At 41.2% G+C, this 20,976-nt stretch overlaps 3 protein-coding genes across 6 annotated transcripts; 2 read left to right on the top strand and 1 right to left on the bottom strand.

The window, feature by feature from the left end:
* Positions 1-5,963: 5,963 nt before the first annotated feature.
* On the bottom strand, positions 5,964-8,600 carry LOC108936803 (interleukin-17B-like). 4 transcript variants are annotated; one of them, XM_018756375.2, is made up of 3 exons: positions 8,218-8,600; positions 7,689-8,041; positions 5,964-6,957 (listed from the first exon to the last, which is right to left on the bottom strand). In XM_018756375.2, exons 1-3 carry the CDS (start codon positions 8,239-8,241, stop codon positions 6,708-6,710), a joined length of 627 nt encoding a protein of 208 aa, XP_018611891.1. In that variant the 5' UTR covers positions 8,242-8,600; the 3' UTR covers positions 5,964-6,707. The 4 variants fall into 4 exon arrangements, with proteins under 4 accessions (XP_018611891.1, XP_018611895.1, XP_018611893.1 ...); XM_018756379.2 differs by having other exon boundaries at positions 7,752-8,041; XM_018756377.2 differs by having other exon boundaries at positions 7,689-7,999.
* Positions 8,601-12,366: 3,766 nt separating this feature from the next.
* On the top strand, positions 12,367-15,130 carry rpl26 (ribosomal protein L26). The gene is made up of 4 exons (XM_018756344.1): positions 12,367-12,437; positions 13,108-13,280; positions 13,535-13,675; positions 14,958-15,130. The coding sequence occupies exons 2-4, from the start codon at positions 13,113-13,115 to the stop codon at positions 15,084-15,086; spliced, it is 438 nt and encodes a 145-aa protein (XP_018611860.1). The 5' UTR covers positions 12,367-12,437; positions 13,108-13,112; the 3' UTR covers positions 15,087-15,130.
* A 1,929-nt stretch (positions 15,131-17,059) lies between these two features.
* Positions 17,060-20,936, top strand: atp6v0e1 (ATPase H+ transporting V0 subunit e1). The gene is made up of 4 exons (XM_018756345.2): positions 17,060-17,247; positions 18,245-18,292; positions 19,650-19,772; positions 20,489-20,936. The coding sequence occupies exons 1-3, from the start codon at positions 17,144-17,146 to the stop codon at positions 19,741-19,743; spliced, it is 246 nt and encodes an 81-aa protein (XP_018611861.1). The 5' UTR covers positions 17,060-17,143; the 3' UTR covers positions 19,744-19,772; positions 20,489-20,936.
* Positions 20,937-20,976: the final 40 nt, after the last annotated feature.

Below are 20,976 nucleotides of genomic sequence, written 5' to 3'. Positions count from 1 at the left end.
GTAGATTGTGAAGCTATACGCCCTTCTTACGCATAACGTAAAACATTGCACATTTATGTAGTTGTATATCATCAAGCTGTCAAGATTTCAAATTGATGATGGCGCTAAATACGTTGCAGTACTTCTTTGCCGACACTAGGTGGAGCCATTTTGCTTTGAGTCTTATATTTTCAGGCCTTCGCATTTGCTGCACTATTTTCACAATTTCTTTAGAACATTCTGTGAAACCAACTCCTGAAATTCATAGTTCAAAACCAGAATTAGTCATATGGAAGCTTTTCATAAAGAATTACTTTTTTTTTTTTCTATCGCTGGTATGCAGTACTGATGATCATGACACTATACGCTTGATTTATTACTGTCTCTGCTGCTTTGCCCAAGGTGACTTATAATGTTAGGTTTGTGTTGTGGCCTACTTACAATTACAAATTTTTGCTGCTGGATAATTTTTATAGGAGCAATTTCCAGTAAGTACGTTGATCAAGCAAGCAACACCAGGAACGCTGGACCTTCAGATTGCATAGCACAGCATTAACCTCTACACTACCTGCTGCTCTCCAATTAATGAATGGTGTCTATGGAGATTTTTTATTGATATAATCCCAAAACTCCATTATATTAAGCACAATTTATAGACATTCTAAAACAGACTATTTTACGTCTTCTTGACTGCGATAACTGCACTCAGTAAGAAGAATATGAATACTACTTCAGTTACCTCTGACCAGTCACTAGAAGCTTATGTCATTCTGACATAGGCCTAGTTTTCATAGGGTCTAGTTTTGATAGAACACTGGGGGATGTGTAGCGTCAGCGAAGTAGTAATGCTTGCCCAAGTCAGGGTCATGGTAGTCTGGAGCCGATCCTGGAGGCACGGGGTGCTAGACCAAGTAGTGTCCACCGTCTGTAGGACGCCAGCCCATTACAGAGTAATAGCACAAGTTTGGAAGTATTTAAAATGATGTATAAGATATCTCCATCTAACTTAAACCTGCTATAATTTAAACTTTTGTGTGTTTGAAAAAACTGGATGCAAAAATTTGCTGAAACACAGTCACCTGATAAGCGTTAGCTGTTTGTAAAAAACAGAATGCACAGGTATCCACCTATTTTGAGAGCCAACAGACAAATTTGTTTTCTTATTTCTAAAACAGCATGTTAAACATAGAAACTCATTATTTATTTCTGCGTAAGCACAGGCAAAGAAGGTAAAGAATTTAAAGTGGTATTAAACAAATTTGACTAACACTGTCGTAATTATTTTCTGATCCGAAATCTGGTGCAAAGACATCCATGGCCCGACTTACTGTGCTTCATTTGCAGTTTTGGCTTGTGGTGTTCCAGGGTGCATCTTAGGGAGTCTGGTGTTCAGAGTGGATACTGGCAGCATCCAGAATTAAGAACTGGATCCCAGGGGCTGAGCTAGGTCCACAACCCTTGGAAACCAGTTCTCAAGGCCAGGAGCTCAACTGCATGTCATCTGCTTAACACCTCATTTCCTTTTCTTTACAATCCTGATGTTGCTGCTCCTGCACATATGTTAAGATACACAGGGAGTGACAGTCATTTGTATAACTGCTTCAGTAACCCAGAGGCACCTGCAAATAGCTCACAGAAACTCACAGATGGCTGTAAATTATCATGCTAATAAACAATATCACTGCCTCAGTAACTCAATACTACCAGCACTTCTGGGTTAACTCATGCAAAGAGAATAACATGTACGGTTGATATCTATTCACATAATTGCATGCAAGTATTTTTTGAAATTCTTACATCCTTTTTTGTTTCAGTGACTAAACTAAGCCAGGAAACTCCCAAAACTAAGTACAATAAGAATGCATACAGCAATACGCACAATATATCACGGCAACGGCCACAAAGTGTCATATTTCCCTTTGGGTGGGAAATTGAACTCCTTCATCCTTTACAATTACCTGATCCCAAATACGAGCTAAAACAAAATGAGGGTGAATTGCATTGAACGACCAGTTTATATTACAGTGGTTTCCCTCTAGAATATTTTCAAGTAATGAAATGCTTTATAAATTTGTCCATCAGCTGTTCCTGGACAAGTGGTATGACATTAAATACACTTTCATAATGTGGAATTACAACTGTACCTACTGACACATAAGCAGCCCCTTTTTTCTGTTTATTATTTAGGCTGCTAATGTCTCTAAGAATTCACCCTATTTTAATAAGTAAACAATTATACAAGAATATGTATAAAAATATTAATATAAGGGAATTTGTAAGGTTAGATAACTTTACATTGTTTATTTTACCAAGAAATAGATTTATAATACACTTGTTGCCCCATGAAACAAATAAAACGGACATGATTTCAAATGAGAGGAGTGTCAAAAAACGGTCCACAATAAACGGTATTTTTTATACATGTATACTTCTAGGGAAAATAAAAGGAGGAACAACTTCCCTTCGCTTGTCCAGATTTAATTTCATACAGACCAAAGGAAACAATAATATTTTTACACATTATGCCCTTTGACACGTTTAGAAACCAGAGCAGGGAGAAGTGACTAGTTGGTCCGTCCGGCCACAATGTAACACTGCCCAAGTGGATCATTCATTTTGAAAGTAGCATTCAAATGTAGAAACTACATGATAGTCTGCATAACTGTCTGCCTTTTTTTCTTAAAACTGTCTAAAACCTATAGAGCAGTTGCACGATAACTATAGTTTGTCGGGACATGATTCGGTGCTACGTAAGTATAACACGTGTTCATTTGGTTCTGGAGCTTTTTTAAAATCAGCATTCGACTTAATTACAACGAAAAAAGCTGCTATTTTTGGTCGTAACTGTGCATTTTGTACAGTCCTATACATGATGAATTTCTCAGTGTAGGGTCCCCGGTTTTACCGATCGTCCCCGCTATACGATGCTGATACAGCCCGAGCGAGGAGGAGGTTCGCCTTGTGGAGCCCAGACGGGCTATTTCCCCTACAAGAAATATTGGCAAAAAAAATTGATCATTTACAAATTTTCCCCGGTGTCCCGCTGTAGTATTATCAGTCAGCAGTGAAAACTATAAATATTTAAAACAAAGTTGAAAGTACCGCACTTAGATTTCAAAGCAGTGCAACGCACCCCGGCGAGCGCACATTCATTCATTGTTTCACTCGCATAAACTGTGCAGTGCATTTATTATTATTTATTATTATTACCTTTATTTCCTCGATCCCTCGTCGCTTCGCACTCTTCCTTTCACCCCAAATACGCGACCTGCCCCGGTTCCCCGCAGCCTCCCACGACGCCGCTGGGCACAGGACGCTACTAGTGAGACGACGCCGGCGGTTCGCGCGCTCAGTCGCGCCGCCGTCATTCGCTCGACGTGCCGCCGATCGATACCAGGCACTGGCGCCTGCTTTGCATAAGCGCCCGTGCTGCGTTTTGAAGCGCACATGTGGCTAGTGATGGAAAGTCCCTCTTCTGTCCCGGCGTCTGCACGACGAAATCTGCGTGGTGATGATCATGATGTCCACGAATTGTGCCTCCGAAGAAGGATCTGATCTCGCCCGCGTGTCTAAATAAATGTACAGCTCCGCTAGTATAACTTCACTTAAGGCGTCATGATTATTCCCAGAACGGTGCCGTAGCGGCTGCCGGCGTCGTGGTGGGGGCGGGGGGGGATTTCAACGCGTGCATTTGGCGCGGACGCCGCTGCTCGGGTGCTCGCCCAGAGCACGAGGAAATGTTGGTCAAATATTGCGCGCAGTGTTTCCGCTCTGTAAATTCCGTGGGCCGCAGCGGGGAAATCCTAAAGGGCCCGATCGAGCCGCCGACAGAGGTGAGAGCAGCTGTCGAAGCGCTTCCCCTCGCGCACAAGCGGGCCTGGCTACGCGACACTGGTTGCGTCCAGCCCCGTTTTGCTCTTATTTCGGGCTTCCCACGCCAGGAGGAGTGTGAACGTGCACCGCGATGTCTGCAAATGTGTCCATTTCATTACATAGTAACATTCCTGCAGACGTAACTTTCTGCAACCCGAGTCTGTGTCTGCTGAGTCTATATTTAATATACACCATGTGACAGTATGAGACTTATTCTAACCACATACCTGGTGGAAATTTAAAACCAGAATAAAACATCACGAAGCAGGTCACTGTGCCGAAGCCCAAATCGGACTGTGGGAACAGGATCACATGCAGTACTCTAATATGTGTTTGCTGGGGCTGGCTGTCATGGATGTGAAAGTTGTTCTGGAATGTTCACCACTGAATCGCAGAAGTCTATATAAGTGCTTACCTTCCTCCTGAAAATTTATACACATTTCGTGCAAATATACAGTTAAAGTAATACCTGGACTGCATAAGAAAGCGCATCATGGCAAAATAACCACCGGTGAAAGAACCGAGTGGGTGTTTGTTCGTACTGTAAAGCCGTATCAGCCATATGTGTGTGTATCCAGCAGTCATAATGCGATCTTTGACGTGTGTTTAAGTCTTAGTGTTTCTGTGCGAGTCTGCTGACACCATGAGTTTGTTTAGGAGTGTGCGCTGTATCACACAGAAGCATGTAGCTGTGTCATCCCCTGAGCTCCTGTGACTGGAACATCTGAGTCAGGCCGTTTCTGGCAATGAAGATGTGGGGAAGTGACAGGAGCAGAACATGCATGTATGTGAAGGTCGTGAAAACTAGCACGATCCTGATTCTGTACTGTATTGATCAGCAATTATTATTTCTCTCTGCTGAGTTTTTGGATGATGTGTAGAAAAATTACTTATTATACCCACATGTTGACACTTCCAGATACAACATTAAAACTGTAGATGATACATATGTGGGATGGCCATAGCAACTGTGCAATTCAGAAGTGTCAGTGTTCCATTTCAATTTCTTAAGCCTATTTGGCATTACCATTGCATGTATTTGTTTTTGTAAAGTTACTATTTCAGCACTAATATGTATGTATTATATCAAAGTTTAAAAACCAAAGGCTTTTGAACATTTTTCCAATAACTTATCAGTCAACGCTGAATAATGTGATATAATAGAAGCCATGTTTGTGAATAAAGGGCATTATTAAAATGAAGCCGGGAGAAAAAAAGTGTGTTGACTTCACGTAACCCAGCTGCGTAACCCAGGTGTGACACACCTGAAAACTTTTTAATACTCTGCCTACAGGATTTTTCATCATATCTGTCAGTAATGGCAAACAGGACTATTATTTACTGTAAAAAAATTAGCCATTTTCAAATGTGGAGAAGTATATATTTAAATGTTTTGAGAATCAGGGGGTGCGGTGGCGCAGTGGGTTGGACTGGGTCCTGCTCTCCGGTGGGTCTGGGGTTCGAGTCCCGCTTGGGGTGCCTTGCGACGGACTGGCGTCCCGTTCTGGGTGTGTCCCCTCCCCCTCTGGCCTTACGCCCTCTGTGTTACCGGGTAGGCTCCGGTTCCCCGTGACCCTGTATGGGACAAGTGGTTCTGAAAATGTGTGTGTGTGTGTGTGTGTGTGTGTGTGTGTGTGTGTGTGTGTGTGTGTGTGTGTGTGTGTGTGTTTGTGTTTTGAGTATCCTCACCCAAGGGCGTGTAGTGGCACAGTGGGCTTTGGCCAGGTCCTGCTCTCTGGTGGGTCTGGGGTTCGAGCCCTGCTTTGGGTGCCTTGTGACGGACTGGCGTCCCGTCCTGGGTGTGTCCCTTGCGCCCTGTGTGGCCAGGTTAGGCTCTGGTTTGCCGTGACTCCGCCTGGGACAAGCGGCTTCAGACAATGTGTGTGAGTGTCCTCATAACAGATTATAATATGTGACATATATTCCAGGACATACTGCATAAGGCAGTAGAGGTATTTCCAGTTATATAGTTACAGTACATCTGTTGCATGTGTTATTTTTTGCGTATGGGTCGCCTATAGAAATGGCCTGCTGGGCCACGTCTGATGACATTTCCAGCAAATGACCACAAGGGGCCGCTAGTTCTTCATGTGTGCTTTTTTATTGAACAGTGATTAAATGACTACAGTACAATACTGTAATATATTGAAGCATATATTTCCAACGATATCAACTGGTGGCAAGATGTATTTTCAAACCTGAATATAGCAGAATATCTAGTTACTGGAATTTTTAGAATGAAAAACATGTTAGCTATGTTCTACAACAACTGTAAAAAGGAAAAGAAATGTTTAGATTTTAGGTGCAGAATCTGCAAAGGCAAAAACAGATGGATATGAGGAAGAATTGAATTATTTGAACATCTAAAGCCGGAAAAAGTGCGATAAATGACACCGGAAAAAAATACTATGTTGTCTTTTTTTCTTCGTGAGATGCTGTCTTTAGAAGTAGTGTCACAGCACTCACAATATCTAATATGATACTGTCGAGTGAGATGATCAGTAGTAAGTGGTGTTAATGTATAAAATTGTAATGGCAAAGTTTACTTTCCTAATGGCAAAAGTTACAGCAGAAGAATTCACTAAACTGTGCTAATTATACCGTGTAAGATTACTGTAGGCCTCTATTCTATACTGGGCCTTTAACCGACAAAGGTTTGAAAGTGAGAAATGAAGAGTTTCCACTGTGTTCATTGAGCAAATGCGTAGCAATTATGAAGTGAAGCACTCCCTGACCCCCAAAGGGCAATTAATGCCAGAGCATCCTGGTAAGGATCGATGTGTTATGGCAGTACAGGAGCCTAGAACTGTGAATGGAACATGGAAAACAAGAGATCCATTGAAGTGGCCCAGCGCTCAGACAATACAGGTGCAGCCCACAGCAATGCTTTCCACCACCGTCTTGTACTGCGGGAGACACTTCTTCTTCTTGCGGTGCCTCCTGGAGGGCCGGTCGCAGAGCAGCCGGCGCACGGGGATCTTGGTGTAGATGAGCACGCTGGTCATGGTGCGGTCCTCCTGCATGGTGAACGGGTTGATGCAGCCCGCGCACGAGCACTTGGCCTCGGGGATGTCCACCGGAATGCGCTTCTCGTCGTGGTTAATTCTGCTCCGTTTTCCGTCATGCGTGCAATGGAATGGCAGCAGATTAAAATTTACAACGGCACTAGTTCCACGTGCATTTCCCTACATGATATTATAATCACTTTATTAATCCAAAGCGACTTGGAGGGTGGGGGAGGAATCGGCTTTGCGGTCATTTGTCAATTTACAGCAGCAGGGTATTCTTACTGCAGTATTTCAGTGTAATTAGGATAAACGCGCAAGAGCAGATTAGAACCTGAAAACCTATGCGATGTTAGCGATTGCCCTAACCAATACGCTATCTCGTGCCCACCATGGCATAATAAAAATAATACATGCAAAAAGAAACATTTTATGAAGCCGATTCCCTGTGTTAGCCCCAATGCTGTAGCGCGATACACGTGGTTAAAGCAGGAGAACTGCTTGTAGCCAGGGGTGCACATGATGATGAGCTTGCTGTTAGATAGATCATCATATAGGGGAAAATGTACAGAACCATAAATGATGTCGAGATCTAGGACTTGAGGAGTTCAATGTCAGGAGCACCATGGCATGGAGTAGTAAGGAGCAGTAAGCATTAAAGCAACACTAACGGGTAAAAGTATCATACATAGCTAAAATTGCACAATGCGCGTTATAACTCAGAGTCTTACAATTCCGTGTGTACAGCCTTCGTTGTGCGCGAAAACTAAGCAGTGCGTGTGTCGCTTCTGCGTGAAAGAAAAGAAGCAGTGGGCTGTGAATGTGAGCGACCTGTACGACCACGGCGACAGGCTCCTGGTGTTGGACATCCACAGCTGCCGATCCACCACGCACTTGTTCTTGGAGAGCGCCGAGTTGTTCCTCACTTGCAGCACCATCTCCTCGATGCTCTTCTCGAAGTCCTCGTCCCAGATGGCCGTGGGCGAGCCGCCGTCCACGCCTGCCACGATGGGGTCGGGGGAGCTCTTCTGCGTGGTAGCATTTTGCGGCAGGCTGCTGGACGAAACCTTGTTGGTGACCCGGCCGGGTCTCCGCCGCGAGCCCTTGCCGTCCTTTCGGCCCTCCTTGGCCTCCGTCTGAGCCTCGACGACAACCACGGAACAAATCAGAAATGCAACACACACCTGGAGTGGGTGAGAACAATATCCGCGTTCTTAGTCATCCTAACACACGGCAGCGTTTCAATCTGCTCCTCCAAGTCACGGCTGGCTCCATGATCAATAAGTCACACCGACTTGAATGAAACTATAATAAATAAGCACAGCAGCCACGTAAAAATGCAAGTAATAAATGCACTTACCCAGGGCTGGAAAAAAACGATCATGATCAGTCCGAGAGGAAAGAAAAACGTGGATTGTTTTGTTTTATTCGCTAGTCGTCGTTCATTCAGGGAAATCCGAGCAATTACAACTTGGAAATCTTCTTAAAACTATTGCTGGCTTCGTAGTACAAGGCGAGATCTGTATTCAGTTTTGGCTAAAAATAAGCGGACATGACAGACAGCCGCACACTCTGCGTGGGTGTCGTGGAAAAAAAAAAAAGTCCAAACACGAGCGGGTGATAAATAGATGAGGAATTATAATTGTATCTAACTAATCCCACTGACCACGTGAGCTCCGCGAGCCACGCGTCTGGGCGACTTGTCACGAAAGGAGCGCGAGCGTTTTATTGTACAGCCTAAGGACTCGCACAATTGGTTATGCTTATAAATGAATATTTATATCCGCAACTTTTTACTTCAGACGCGCGAAATTTACGCGCGGTATAAATCGGAATAGTTTTAAATGCATGACGTGGACCTCCTTTTTATGCCACTTTTTTCACACTGAATAGTGAGCGAATTGTGATTTACAGCAATTTAGATGGATGTTCAACGGCCTAAAACAATACCTTGTTTCCCCATGGGTTTGTATATCCTGAGACCGTAAATATATTAAATACACAATAATAAAATATAACTTTATCTTTTACATGTGACACAGTTATATATTAGACACTTCACTTCAGTATTTCCCTTTGTTCATGTAAAGTAAACGCAATTTAATCCACTTTAATTTTGCACCAGCTGAGGTCATGGCTGTCTTATGCTCTAGTCTTTGTATCTTGTTTTTTTTTTTTCTCCTCTTTTCAATAGTCGGAAGTCTTTCAGTGAAACTTTATACCGCTGGGAAGTACAATCGGGCCTGCACGGAGTAAACAGGCTGCAGGAAACGCCCTTTGAGAGGAAACGGAACGCTGTTTTATGTCTCTAATCCTTGTCAGGTTTGTGTCTGTGTCTGTGTCTCTGTGTTGACTCAGTGCTCCAATAGCGCACCTGCTCCCGCACTATAGACACCTTTCATACGCCTGTTTTCGTCTTCCTTACCTCCAGACTTCTGAAGAAAGGCCCAGGAGGCACCGGGTCACCTCTTTACATACCGACACACTGCACATTCTCCTGTGTCTGAATTAAGAACGTGCTCCACAAAAGCTATTCACTTGAAGTTGAACCTATTTATTCTGTAAGACCTAAAGGAGTAGCCTATTTTAGGAGGTTTCTGACTGAACGGGGTCCAATTGGTTTTGTAATTCAATATTTTTTATTTTCAATAATAATAATACTAACGATAATGATAATGATAATACTAATACTATTAATAATTATTATTATTATTATTTGACACCTCAGTCCAAGTTAAATTACAGCTTCTTTCACAGGAATGGCGTAGTAAGCTACGCTGAACATTAAAACAAAACTACATATGGGTAGAGTTTATCATCTCTCCACACATACAGCACATACAATACTCTGTTTTACCCTGCAATCATAAGGAAATAAGTGGAAAGCGTGCTCCCACCTGTTGCCATTAATAATCCAAAACGATCATTGAGGAGTACATAAGAATGTGAAGTTATGGAGGTGCTTCTTTTTCCAGTCAGCCGTGTGATGTCTTAAAGTCAGAAATCAATACTGTTGATCGGTTGTGATTTGTGTGTGGAAGCACTGGGTGTCTGGAAAAAAATTATGAAATAAACTATAAAAAAGGGTTCTGGCAGGGTGTTAAAATGAAGATTATCCTTCATCCCTTTTTATATTCATAAACTACTCTTTTTTTCTAAATTATATTGTATGTATTTTTCAGATTTTTCTGTTGTCTCTGAATACCCACTTAGTACAGCACTGCTGCCAGCAGTATTAGGTTTTCAAAACACTTTCTTTTAAAATTAAAAAAAATTGTTTCATACGGAGGGGGGTGCGGTGGCGCAGTGGCGCAGTGGGTTGGACCGCAGTCCTGCTCTCCGATGGGTCTGGGGTTCAAGTCCCGCTTGGGGTGCCTTGCGGCGGACTGGTGCCCCGTCCTGGGTGTGTCCCCTCCCCCTCTGGCCTTACGCCCTGTGTTGCCGGGTAGGCTCCGGTTCCCCGTGACCCTGTAAGGGATGAGCGGTTCTGAAAGTGTGTGTGTGTGTGTGTGTGTGTGTGTGTGTTTCATATGGATGGGGGTGCGGTGGCACAGTGGGTTGGACCACTGTCCTGCTCTCTGGTGGGTCTGGGGTTCGAGTCCCGCTTGGGGTGCCTTGTGATGGACTGGCGTCCTGTCCTGGGTGTGTTTTCCCATCCCTTTCCGGCCTTATGCCCTGTGTTACCGGGTAGGCTCCGGTTCCCTGCAACCCTGTATAGGACAAGTGGTTCTGAAAATGTGTATGTGTCTGTTTCATATGGTGTCCTAAGAGCACATGAAAAGCTAGGCTACAAAGTTTTAGGATTGCTTTGCACAATAACTTTATTGCAACGAATCCTATAGGAGCGAACAGTCATTTGAACACCGGCACAGAGCGAGAGGCCACTCCCGCGACAACCACTATCGTGACAACTGTCGCGGCTATCGCGATCCACTGTCGCGACTATCGTCCAACGCACGCGCACTCGATGACTCTGAAGTTGCTCCCGCGCAAACGAAAAGAAAAACTAACAGAAGGCAAAGACAAAAATATATGAGGAATAAACTTGATATTTCTTGAATACAAGCTAAATATATGGTCAGTGTTTCAACAGAAGTCCATCTAATGTTTTTTTCCCATAGAAATTAAGCTGTGATAAAGGCTTGGTGGAAACAGGCATTCGCAAACAGTTCAAACTCGGAACATGATACTGAAGCCAACATTTTCTGTCTTGTTTTTATCGTCTTAAAGAAGCTTGAGGTTTCCTCCTTCTTTCGAGAAAACAAGACAGAAAAAACATGTATCCCTGTCACCTGCATAACATTATTAACTATATTTATTATTAATTACATGTCATTCATACATATTTAATAAAGTGATAGAATATTAAACTATATAATAAATTATAACTATATATAATAAAATATACCATACAAATAGATATATTTTTAATACAGCCTCCTTTTTTCAGTTCAGTTTCAGCAATACACTGACCCCAACACAACTGGATTAAGTAAACGTAGATGGATTGTACACAATGAAATTGAGACAAAATGCAAAAGAATTGTGTTGCATTAACTCATTTTAATTAAGTAAATTGAACAAGCAGAAAAAATCATGTTGAGAGAACACCGTCTGTTAAAAGTCTAAATAGATTGGAACATTTTTGCAGCGCGATCATATCACTTTTTGATGACTGTGCTGAATTTCACTTGGACTTTATGCAATATAATTATGTTCTCATCTCAAATATGCATTATTAAGTTGATTGTAAATGTATTGTTTTAGTATTTTCAGTAGAGTTACTTTCCATTTTTTTCAGTGTATGACAGAAGTCACTGACATAGTTTATGTGTCATACTGGTAAGTATTGGCACTCGGCTCAAGTGTAAACCTACAATTATATGTACAATTTTACTGTGAAAATGAGACACTCGGTGTACTATACAACCAATATAAAAATACATATTAAATTTTAATAATCAAAAAGGATGAATGTACAGGTTATGCTTTCTTTTACATAATAAACATGTTTGTGAACACCCATCATTAGTTAACTTATTACTATTAACTAATATTTAATCGACTGTTTGACTTCACCGAAAACTGTGTTATTTAATAGGAAATGTTATTTTTTATGTGAGTATTTAAATTTGTATTTCAGATACTAGAGCTCCCGATATAAGGTACACGAACGAACATCAAGTTTAAGGTTTCTTTTGAACTACATACGCCTAGGAGTAACGTCTTCTATGTTCAAAAGAAACCTAAACCTGATTTCCACACTCCGTGCGTGCACCTAATATCGAGGGGACTGGAAATGTCTACCACCAAACTGGAAATGACAAAAAAGGAGGTACACAGCGCAAACAGACCGTCCAAAAAACAAAACTGCACAAGTGCGACTGCACACCACACATCGCTTGCTACCACATCTTCCCGACGCCCCCATCTCTCAGCGTACAGAGCTAAAGACCAAAAGTTACGTTTCAACTCTCGTTTGAGTTCACTCAGATCTCGCGAGAACAAAGTCTACACTAATGTGAGCGGAAGTAAAAGCAGACCCTCTTTTCCGGCGGCCATAGTGGAATCATCGGCAGGGTAAGGTCTGCTGGCATGTAAAAAGTATAATAATATCAAGAAACATCCGTGTTCTGCACACGAAATATCGCCGCAAAACCCCAACTCTTTATTTATATTTGTATTGCCCATTTTGCCAACATTATTTTGTTTTCGATGAGCTATCAGTCATTAAATAAACCCAGTATCCCACGGTCTTGGCCTGTGCTAATAGAACGACGATGTGTGTTCTGTGAAACAAATTTCACAATGATTTATTGGGAACTAATAAGTACTGGTGTTTACTTTCTTTTGAGGTTATGTGTTTTTACAGTTGGGGATTGAGGCAGTTTATTTTCCAGCAATGGAGTGCTGTTTTACTTTGGCGATCACAAGTTCTGTTAGCAGAGAATGCTGTTGGTCTCTGCGACGTACTTCTGTCAGTTTTTTTTACGTGTATTATGGATCTAAATGTTGCTCTATGGCAGTATTTGGTAGAAATGTAGTAGAACCAATTCTAAATATCAGTTCCATTCCGAACTGTGAAATGCTGACGTGATTTTACCGAGATGATTGCACAGTGTTTAGGGACATTCACTCTCATATTGGCTGTTAACAAAAATGTAAAACATTTATGATGATTCCATTGTTAACTGAATTACTGTTCAGTAACTTATAGCCATTCCTTTAATTTGCTTTAATTTTTCCACAGACAAAATGAAGCTGAATCCATATGTGACGTCTTCTCGTCGCAAGAACCGCAAAAGACACTTCAATGCCCCGTCTCATATCCGTAGGAAGATCATGTCCTCTCCTCTGTCCAAGGAGCTGCGGCAGAAGTACAACGTGAGGTCCATGCCTATCCGTAAGGATGACGAAGTCCAGGTAGGGACAATACCACCACTTCAGTTTCACCATCAGTTCTTAATCCAACTAGATTTTGTGTGACTAGTTTTGAATTCAGTATTTCCCTGCATTTGTATACATATATTAATTCTAAAGTGTTTGTTTTTTCAGTGGGAATATTTTATCTTAAGTGTACAAATATTTAAAATTTAAAATGGATCTACAAACTTCTTGAATATTTAAGGTTTGTGGTGTTTTGGTATATAGCTCATGTGAACTGCTCACATTGTTAGGTTGTACGCGGTCACTACAAAGGCCAACAAATCGGCAAGGTTGTCCAGGTGTACAGGAAGAAGTATGTCATCTACATTGAACGCGTGCAGCGTGAGAAGGCCAACGGAACAACTGTTCATGTTGGAATCCATCCAAGCAAAGTAAGGATCTTCACCTGCCTGCAGCATGCCTTTGTTCTCCATCATTTGTCTTTCTTAACAAAATAGAGTTGCTGGCATTGTAGCAGTGCTCTCCATGTACAGTTTACACATCTTTAGGGGCTTCATGTCAAAATAATTGCATTGACATTGGATATGCAGGAAGTTGACTGGTTTAGAGAATCGCACGCACACATTGGCTGAAGCCGCTTGTCCCATATGGGGTCGTGGCGAGTCTGAGCCTAACCTGGCAACACAGGGCATGGGACTGGAGGGGAAGGGGACATACCCAGGATGGGACGCCAGTCCATCGCAAGGCACCACAAGCAAGATTCGAATCCCAGACCTGCCAGAGAGCAGGACCCGGCCAAACCTGCTGCGCCACCACGCCCCCACTCAGAGAATCAGATTTGCTGAATGTTTTTATGTGTTATACAGAATTTTATTTGATTTAGGAATAGTAAGAAGATATGTTGATTTTACCTATACATGTGGAGTTATTGGTTTGTACTGGGTATTTAAAAATGCTAAAAATACTATGTTGTAAATGGTTATTTCAAATACTCTTACTCCAGCATATTTGGTTCAGTATCAAAAATTAGAACCAAGCCTGTCTGGACTTTTTGCTTATATTAGGCTGGCATTTCCAACTTTCTATTTAACAAGTAAAGCAAGGATTAGCATGCCCAGTCAAATATTTGTCCAAATTTGATGATTTGATATACAGTTAGGCCTTCCAAAAATGTTTAGATTTTTTGCCCATGATCTCTTAAGTTCTGTAAGCTGTATATGTTCATGCACCATAACATTAAGATCATGCCCGCATAAGCCTTTACACAGCTACACCTGTAATGTACGTAAATGTTTGTGTGTATCAAAAAAAAATTTAATTCGTACCAAGGTGATCAGGAATCGTCAATATTGTGAGTTTTATACAGTTACTTGTGTGATGAACATTGGTGCATATGATAGAAAAACTGTACTTAAGAATCATATGTCTGCAGCTAGTGTCTTTCTCTTGATGTAATGCACAAATTTTATTTAAGAGATGTGCATTGCTTTGGAGAAAAGTGTCTGCTAAATGAATATATGTAAACGTATGGTGGTCCATGAAACCTTGAGCTTCATATCATACGTTTGTTGTGATTAACAGCTGAATTGTTTATTTAGCCGAGCATTTGTGCTATTTTTTTTGCTTCCTGATAATTGCGTATTTGTCAGTTTATTTGAATGCATGCGAGGACGGTGTAACGGGGAGTTTACCGTAAACTTCTGTATTTTGTAGGTTGTGATTACTCGGCTAAAGCTCGACAAGGATCGCAAGAAGATTCTGGAGCGCAAAGCCAAATCACGACAGGATGGCAAGGAGAAAGGCAAATACAAGGAGGAGACCATTGAGAAAATGCAAGAGTAAATAAGCATCTTTTGCTAATGACAATAAAGCCAAAAAATCCAAAACTTGTCTTGTGTTTTTTCTCAAACATGGTAAAACTGCATTGGCAAAGAGTAACAGTGATCACTCCACAGGGATAGGTGGATAATTCATATGGTAGTTACTGAATGTTGGTGGTTGGTTTTATTCTGACAAAAATTTTAATGGGCTTCCCAAAACTGGTATTTATGGTAGGTCTGCCTTTCAGAAACTGCTTGTGTGTTGGTCTTGGATGCAGAGACGCATAACCTCGACCACTGAGAAATGGACAAAAAGTAACATGGTTTGTTGAATCATTTTCACCCAATTTCAACATCTGGATGAGCCAAGGGATGCCTTTTACCCATAATCCATGTTGCCAGCTGTTAAGCATGATGGGGGATCTATAACGATAAGGGCACCTATCTGTGATATATTAAGTATTTCTGTTATTCTGACCATCTGTAATTTTGTGAAATAAGCAACTGGAAACTGAAGAAAGGAAAACAAACTCCCAGACTGAGAATTCAGAAAACATAACCTTCATAGAATCCAAAGACCAGTGGCTGTTCATTCATCCAGAGCATTGCAATGTTGTATTGTGGTCTGTGTGGGATGCCTCTCAAGCTAACAATAATATTCACCGATTGAGTTTTTTTCTTATTTTATTAAAATGAGTCCTGACCGCATAAATGTAGCAGCCACTTTTAGAATGAAACTTTTTTAGCAATGGAGGGAACATGAACTCCAGAAGATTTTTTTGAATGTAGTGACAAGAGTTATTGCTCTGCTTCTCTAAAGAAGAAAGGAAAAAGTGGGCCCTTAAATTTATTATTTGAAAGGAAATCAGAACACGTAGGTCTTAGGCCTGGATTTAAAGATGCTCAAAAAAGGTAAATCCCTGATATTCTTGGAAATGGAAACTCCACAGCCTGGGGACTGTAGCAGGAGAAAGCCCACAGAGTGTAAGGAAGCTTGACGGACATCTCAAAGACTAGTCAGATAAACTGACCTTACGATGTGGAGAAAACAGAGGGTGAGAGACGCACAGAGGTGTCATGTCATGCAAAGCTATAGGCAACCATGGAGATTTTAAATTCAACTCAAACCCTTACAGGAAGCTTGAGCAGGCATTCTAGTGCAGGTATGATGACTTGTAGGTGACTCCATCAGGATTCTTGCAGCTAAATTGAAAACCTATCACAGATGGATTTTAAAAACTTCAGTGAGGGAAGAGTTACAATAGTCAATTCTGCAGGATACAAAAGTGTTCAGCAACAGAAAAGGTAATATGGGGGACAGACAGATGAAAAAATATGGTTTTAACAATGCTCCACACGTGCATCAGAAGTGAGGCCTGTGTCAACATGAACTCCTAGGTTTTTAAATTTATACTGAAGTACAATGCAACCAAGACATAATTCCCATATTTTGAGTACGTTTCCTAAGGCTTGTTAGGTCCAAACAAACATGACCTGTCTTCTTATAGTTTAGGTAGAGTAAATTTTGAGACATACAGGTTGCTGAGAAGTACACGCAAGCAATGAGGTTGTTTGGCTACACTCCTATTCTTCTTCTCCAGGGGTAAAATAGGTGAGCCAATCATTCATTCATTCAGAATTTCAAGTGCCTTTCAAAAGTTCCAGCACTCCCCCAAAGAACATCAGTTTTTCTGAAGACTTGTGTTTCAAGTGAAATTATGGAAATGTATTATATATATGTGTGTGTGTGTGTGTATACGCCACTGCCCTGGACAATGGGAAATGGAAAATAATATAATGTAATATAAATAATATGAATCTATTTTAACTGATGACTTGTTCCAAGTTAATTTACAATGTCACAGATTATTCTTACTGTATCACTTCAGGCTTAATGCAGTAGCTGGACAAAAGACTGCAGCCGGGATTCGAACCCAGCGAATCCAGCGTCGCGTCGCGATGTACTGCGCATGTCATTGCGTCATATGACTCGCGCTTCCTCACAGAAGAGCCTGTCGGAGTTTGCTTTAGTTTCCCAACTTCGTTTTCGGGCTCCTGAGTTAGTTAGAGGTGTTAGAGATGGCGAGTCTGTCCTTTGTGATCCCTATGGTGGTGATGACAGTATTTTGGGGGATAGTCGGTGGGGTTATACCATGGTTCATTCCCAAAGGACCCAACAAGGGGTGAGTATTAAAATTGCTAAAAAATGTTGTATTTCAGTTTTTCTTATACATATTATGGTCAAGCATACTCTGCAGAGTTCACACAATGTCTTCATACTAGTCAATTAAAAGTCACTTTAGTCTAAAGTTTAGATGTTTAACCTTCCATTCCAACAACCGTTTAGTTAGCACTAGCATGTTCGCTATGTACAATTCAATTGCGTTTTCAAAAAACTTTGGTTTTCGCTTCGAATTTCCTAGCCCCAAAATGATCTATCATTATATTCACAAGGTTGTGGCTTTGTTTGTCGTCCACTTTTGTACATATTTATCGATGTACAGTATGTTTCGTTACGTATTTGTCCCCAACTCACCCGCCGTTCATGTTACCGATCCGATGTCGGGTCGGTTTCGAACCGCACACCACACGTAGTCGCGTGACAGAGGGCGCCTGTGCACGCGCACCCCCTGTTCCGTTTCGCGAGCCAATACCGTGGTGCACTAGTGGTACTGCAGTCTCTATAAGACTTTTCTTATTATATTATATGAGTAGTAACTTTTGAAAAAGTTCGGGCACATGCAAGAATGTGTCATGGTCATGGAGACGTTCCTCTTTCCTGACGATCCGATTCGGACTTCCCGTCTGCAGTCATCAGAGACAGAGTCTGAGGAAGAAGCATGTGACACAGAAGTTGAAGAGATCAAATTATTCCTGGAAGGTCTAGTGCTTTAATCTTCATCTACACCACCGGCGGTGTCCTCCATCTGAACTACAGCTACGTTTTGTGTATGAGAAGCAGTGGAGACAAAGATCATTAGATGCCGAATTTTAGATCTGGAACAAAATACATGGAAGGCGATTTTAACAAGTGTGCCAAAATGTCTCTTAATTACTCAATTATGCTCAACATAATACTAAGCAAGGGGATGCAAAATTTATAACGATGGTCTGTATGGCCCTGGATTAGGTCATGTTGTGCTTTTGCCCTGGATGAAAATGTCTTCTGCCCCCCCACAGGGTCATTGTTACCATGCTGGTGTTGACGGCTGTCTGCTGCTACCTGTTGTAAGTATCGCCACACTCAGAATGCCCTTAAAACAACAAGACCATTTATAGCCCTTTAACAAATCAGTGTCAGCCCTTCCTTTAGTAAAGCGCACACACACATGCGGTTTGTTCCAACTCTTTTTAAATTTCCATAAAAAGATTGTTCATATCTTTATGTAACTTTCAGGAATGCAGTTTTCTCACAGCGAGGAGAAAGTGTTAAACTCTGTCATTCATTCATTTTGCCGGTCAAGTCAGACAAAAGAAAGCTTCCAAAGCCCCGGTTCTTTTCCGTAGCCGCCAGTCGACCGGTCAGGGCTGTGATTGAGCGCAAGCCGCACAACGTATCTGTTCTGGTTCATACATGATCAATGATGCTGTAGCCATTTGGCATTACTCATTATGCCTGCTAAGAGATTAGGGAAGCAATGTTATGAGTATAAAATCCTCGCAGAAAGCTTAAGACAATTTAAATGACGACAAGTATAGTTCTAGTAACAATTTTTCGCATCGTTTGTTAGATGATTTTCCTAAAAGATAATTGAGGAGTCAGTGTTTGTCAGATGAAAGTGACACAAGGGGGCAGTAAACACAAGACGTTCCTTTCATGTCGTTTCATCCAGAATAAAGGTTACATTTGCCTTCTGCTTCCTTAACTTCGTTGCATACCGTCAGATTTCACCGGTTCAGGTTTTTAAATACCATTCAGCAATAAAGAAGTACTTGATAATGGAAGCGTTTACGATTTAGGAGTTGTAGTCGATTTCTTTAAAAGGTAGTTTTGTTGCCGAGGGTGAAAACCTGCAAAAGCAATATGTGTGTAGATTCAGGAAACGCCAGATACAAAGAGTAGAGCTACTGGAAGCAACACCTATGCTTTAAATTACCATTGTATTAAATTTTAAATTTCTTTCCTTTGCATTAAAATAATTTCAAGTTGTGATTTTTAGCAGAAGCAAGTAAAATACTCAGTAGAGAAAATAAATGAATGTTAGCGAGTATGCAAACTTAATTTTCACTGGAGCAAATGAAAACTGTGTGACAAGCATCTCTTAAGCATGCATTTGTTTGTAGAGAACATTGGCATTCTATACCTGTTTTCAGACACTAGAGCAAAGTGTTGTCTACAAAGTGCACTTATGTTACATTAAATACTGCTTTGAGATATAGAGTAGTAGTGTGTTCCACTTCTCAGTTTCATTTTCACGTTGATAATCTTTTAACGTTTACTTCTGTACGTATTGGGAAGATTTCACAATATAGTGTAAGAATTTCAAAGTAATGGAAAGTAAATGCTGTTACATAATCCATGGGTAAATGCCCTGTCTTAAGAAGAAAGGAATCTATGTCTATTTATATCTCTTCTGTTCCACAGTTGGCTGATTGCTATTCTGGCCCAGCTGAATCCTCTGTTTGGACCAGCACTGAAGAGTGACACAATTTGGTACCTGCAGTTCCATTGGCCTTAGGTTATGGGCAGTAGAGCTCACTCTTTCAGGTAGGTCATCTCACAGCTGTCTCTATTTTGTGGCAAAGAATAAATCCAGTCTAATGACAACTAGTAATAATTTTGTCTAAATCTGCTGCAGAGTCTGTATTACTGGCTTCAGTGACATGTGAACGGAGGAACCCTTATCCTGAGACAGAATTGTACAGAGGCATTGATTTATCTGTTTCACTGATGTGCTGCCATCTCTTACAGAGGGTCGGGGTTGGAGGACATGAACATACGTGTTGTCAGGAAATAATGGCTAGAGGAAAAATTAAAACAAAGTGACAATTGTAAGCAGTTTAGATGCACAAGACTTAAATTGTGGCAGATGTACAGCAAATTTTTAGCCCTTTCTTGTGAAGGAGTAAAAATTGGGTGAAAGGACTGGCATGTGGTCAACGCCTCTAAGCAAAAGGCAACAGACAGTGTTGCAGGGAGGGTCAGTGACTGTCCCAGCAGGCTTGTTCTTCTCCAGCATAGCCAGTCTAAAGGTCCTCCCCTCAATTACTGTTTCTGCTATTGTTCTGCAATGTGGGATTTTAGAAATGTATTCAAAACATTGGTTTCATTGCAAGAAATTGATGTGCTGTGCTTGGGTAGTGCTATTTATAGGGTGAGATTTAGCCAGAAAGCATTGCAGTAGTACAGTGTTTCTTTAGAGGTGCTTGAGAAGAAAAAGGGTGAAATTAATTTTCATATTCTTTTCCCCCATTTTGTTGCAGACAAAGAAGCTTTGTTCACTACTAGGCTGTACTTGCAATCCTGTCCTTATAACGGAAAATTTCTTTTTAAATTTGATGCCTTACCAACAGAGCAATGTGACTTCAGAAGACAGCAAGGGAGGAGAAGTAGTTGTGGTAGTAGTGATCAATTCAGTCCCTGAAAATATTAATCTATAGATATACTAGGCTGGTAAATGTAAATTGTTTTCTTTGATTTTGTTTTCTGTGTTGTACTGTGTACCCAATGTGTCTCAGACATTAAGCCTCTAGCTTTTTTTTTCCCCTCGCTCATTCTGTGCCTTTGCTATTCAGGACCAACTGCATTGTGAAAATTAATATTTATTTACCAATTCTTGTGTGCTCCTTCAGTCTCTTTGTGTGCTGCATTTTTACTTATGTGATTGAACTGTGTTTGAGTTCTGTTATTACAATTAAACAGTTGACAGCCCTTTTCCTGTTGTGTATGTGTCCATGGATAATATGTAAAA

Source organism: Scleropages formosus, chromosome 13 (genome assembly GCF_900964775.1).
Source record: "Scleropages formosus chromosome 13, fSclFor1.1, whole genome shotgun sequence".
Classification (NCBI taxonomy): Eukaryota; Metazoa; Chordata; class Actinopteri; order Osteoglossiformes; family Osteoglossidae; genus Scleropages; species Scleropages formosus.
Note: the sequence above shows the minus strand (reverse complement) of the source record. Positions and strands in the feature narration are given on the sequence as shown.

Bases quoted from the DNA above. Each gene is read 5' to 3' on its own strand.
- LOC108936803 (XM_018756375.2), bottom strand. From the start codon at position 8,241: ATGATCGTTTTTTTCCAGCCCTGG. The intron at 8,042-8,217 runs GTAAGTGCATTT...CACCCACTCCAG, and splicing joins TCGTTTTTTTCCAGCCCTGG to GTGTGTGTTGCATTTCTGAT. The intron at 6,958-7,688 runs GTCGCTCACATT...AAAACGGAGCAG, and splicing joins CTGTCGCCGTGGTCGTACAG to AATTAACCACGACGAGAAGC.
- rpl26 (XM_018756344.1), top strand. From the start codon at position 13,113: ATGAAGCTGAATCCATATGTGACGTCTTCTCGTCGCAAGAACCGCAAA. The intron at 13,281-13,534 runs GTAGGGACAATA...TCACATTGTTAG, and splicing joins GTAAGGATGACGAAGTCCAG to GTTGTACGCGGTCACTACAA. The intron at 13,676-14,957 runs GTAAGGATCTTC...TGTATTTTGTAG, and splicing joins TTGGAATCCATCCAAGCAAA to GTTGTGATTACTCGGCTAAA.
- atp6v0e1 (XM_018756345.2), top strand. From the start codon at position 17,144: ATGGCGAGTCTGTCCTTTGTGATCCCTATGGTGGTGATGACAGTATTT. The intron at 17,248-18,244 runs GTGAGTATTAAA...GCCCCCCCACAG, and splicing joins CCCAAAGGACCCAACAAGGG to GGTCATTGTTACCATGCTGG. The intron at 18,293-19,649 runs GTAAGTATCGCC...TCTGTTCCACAG, and splicing joins GCTGTCTGCTGCTACCTGTT to TTGGCTGATTGCTATTCTGG.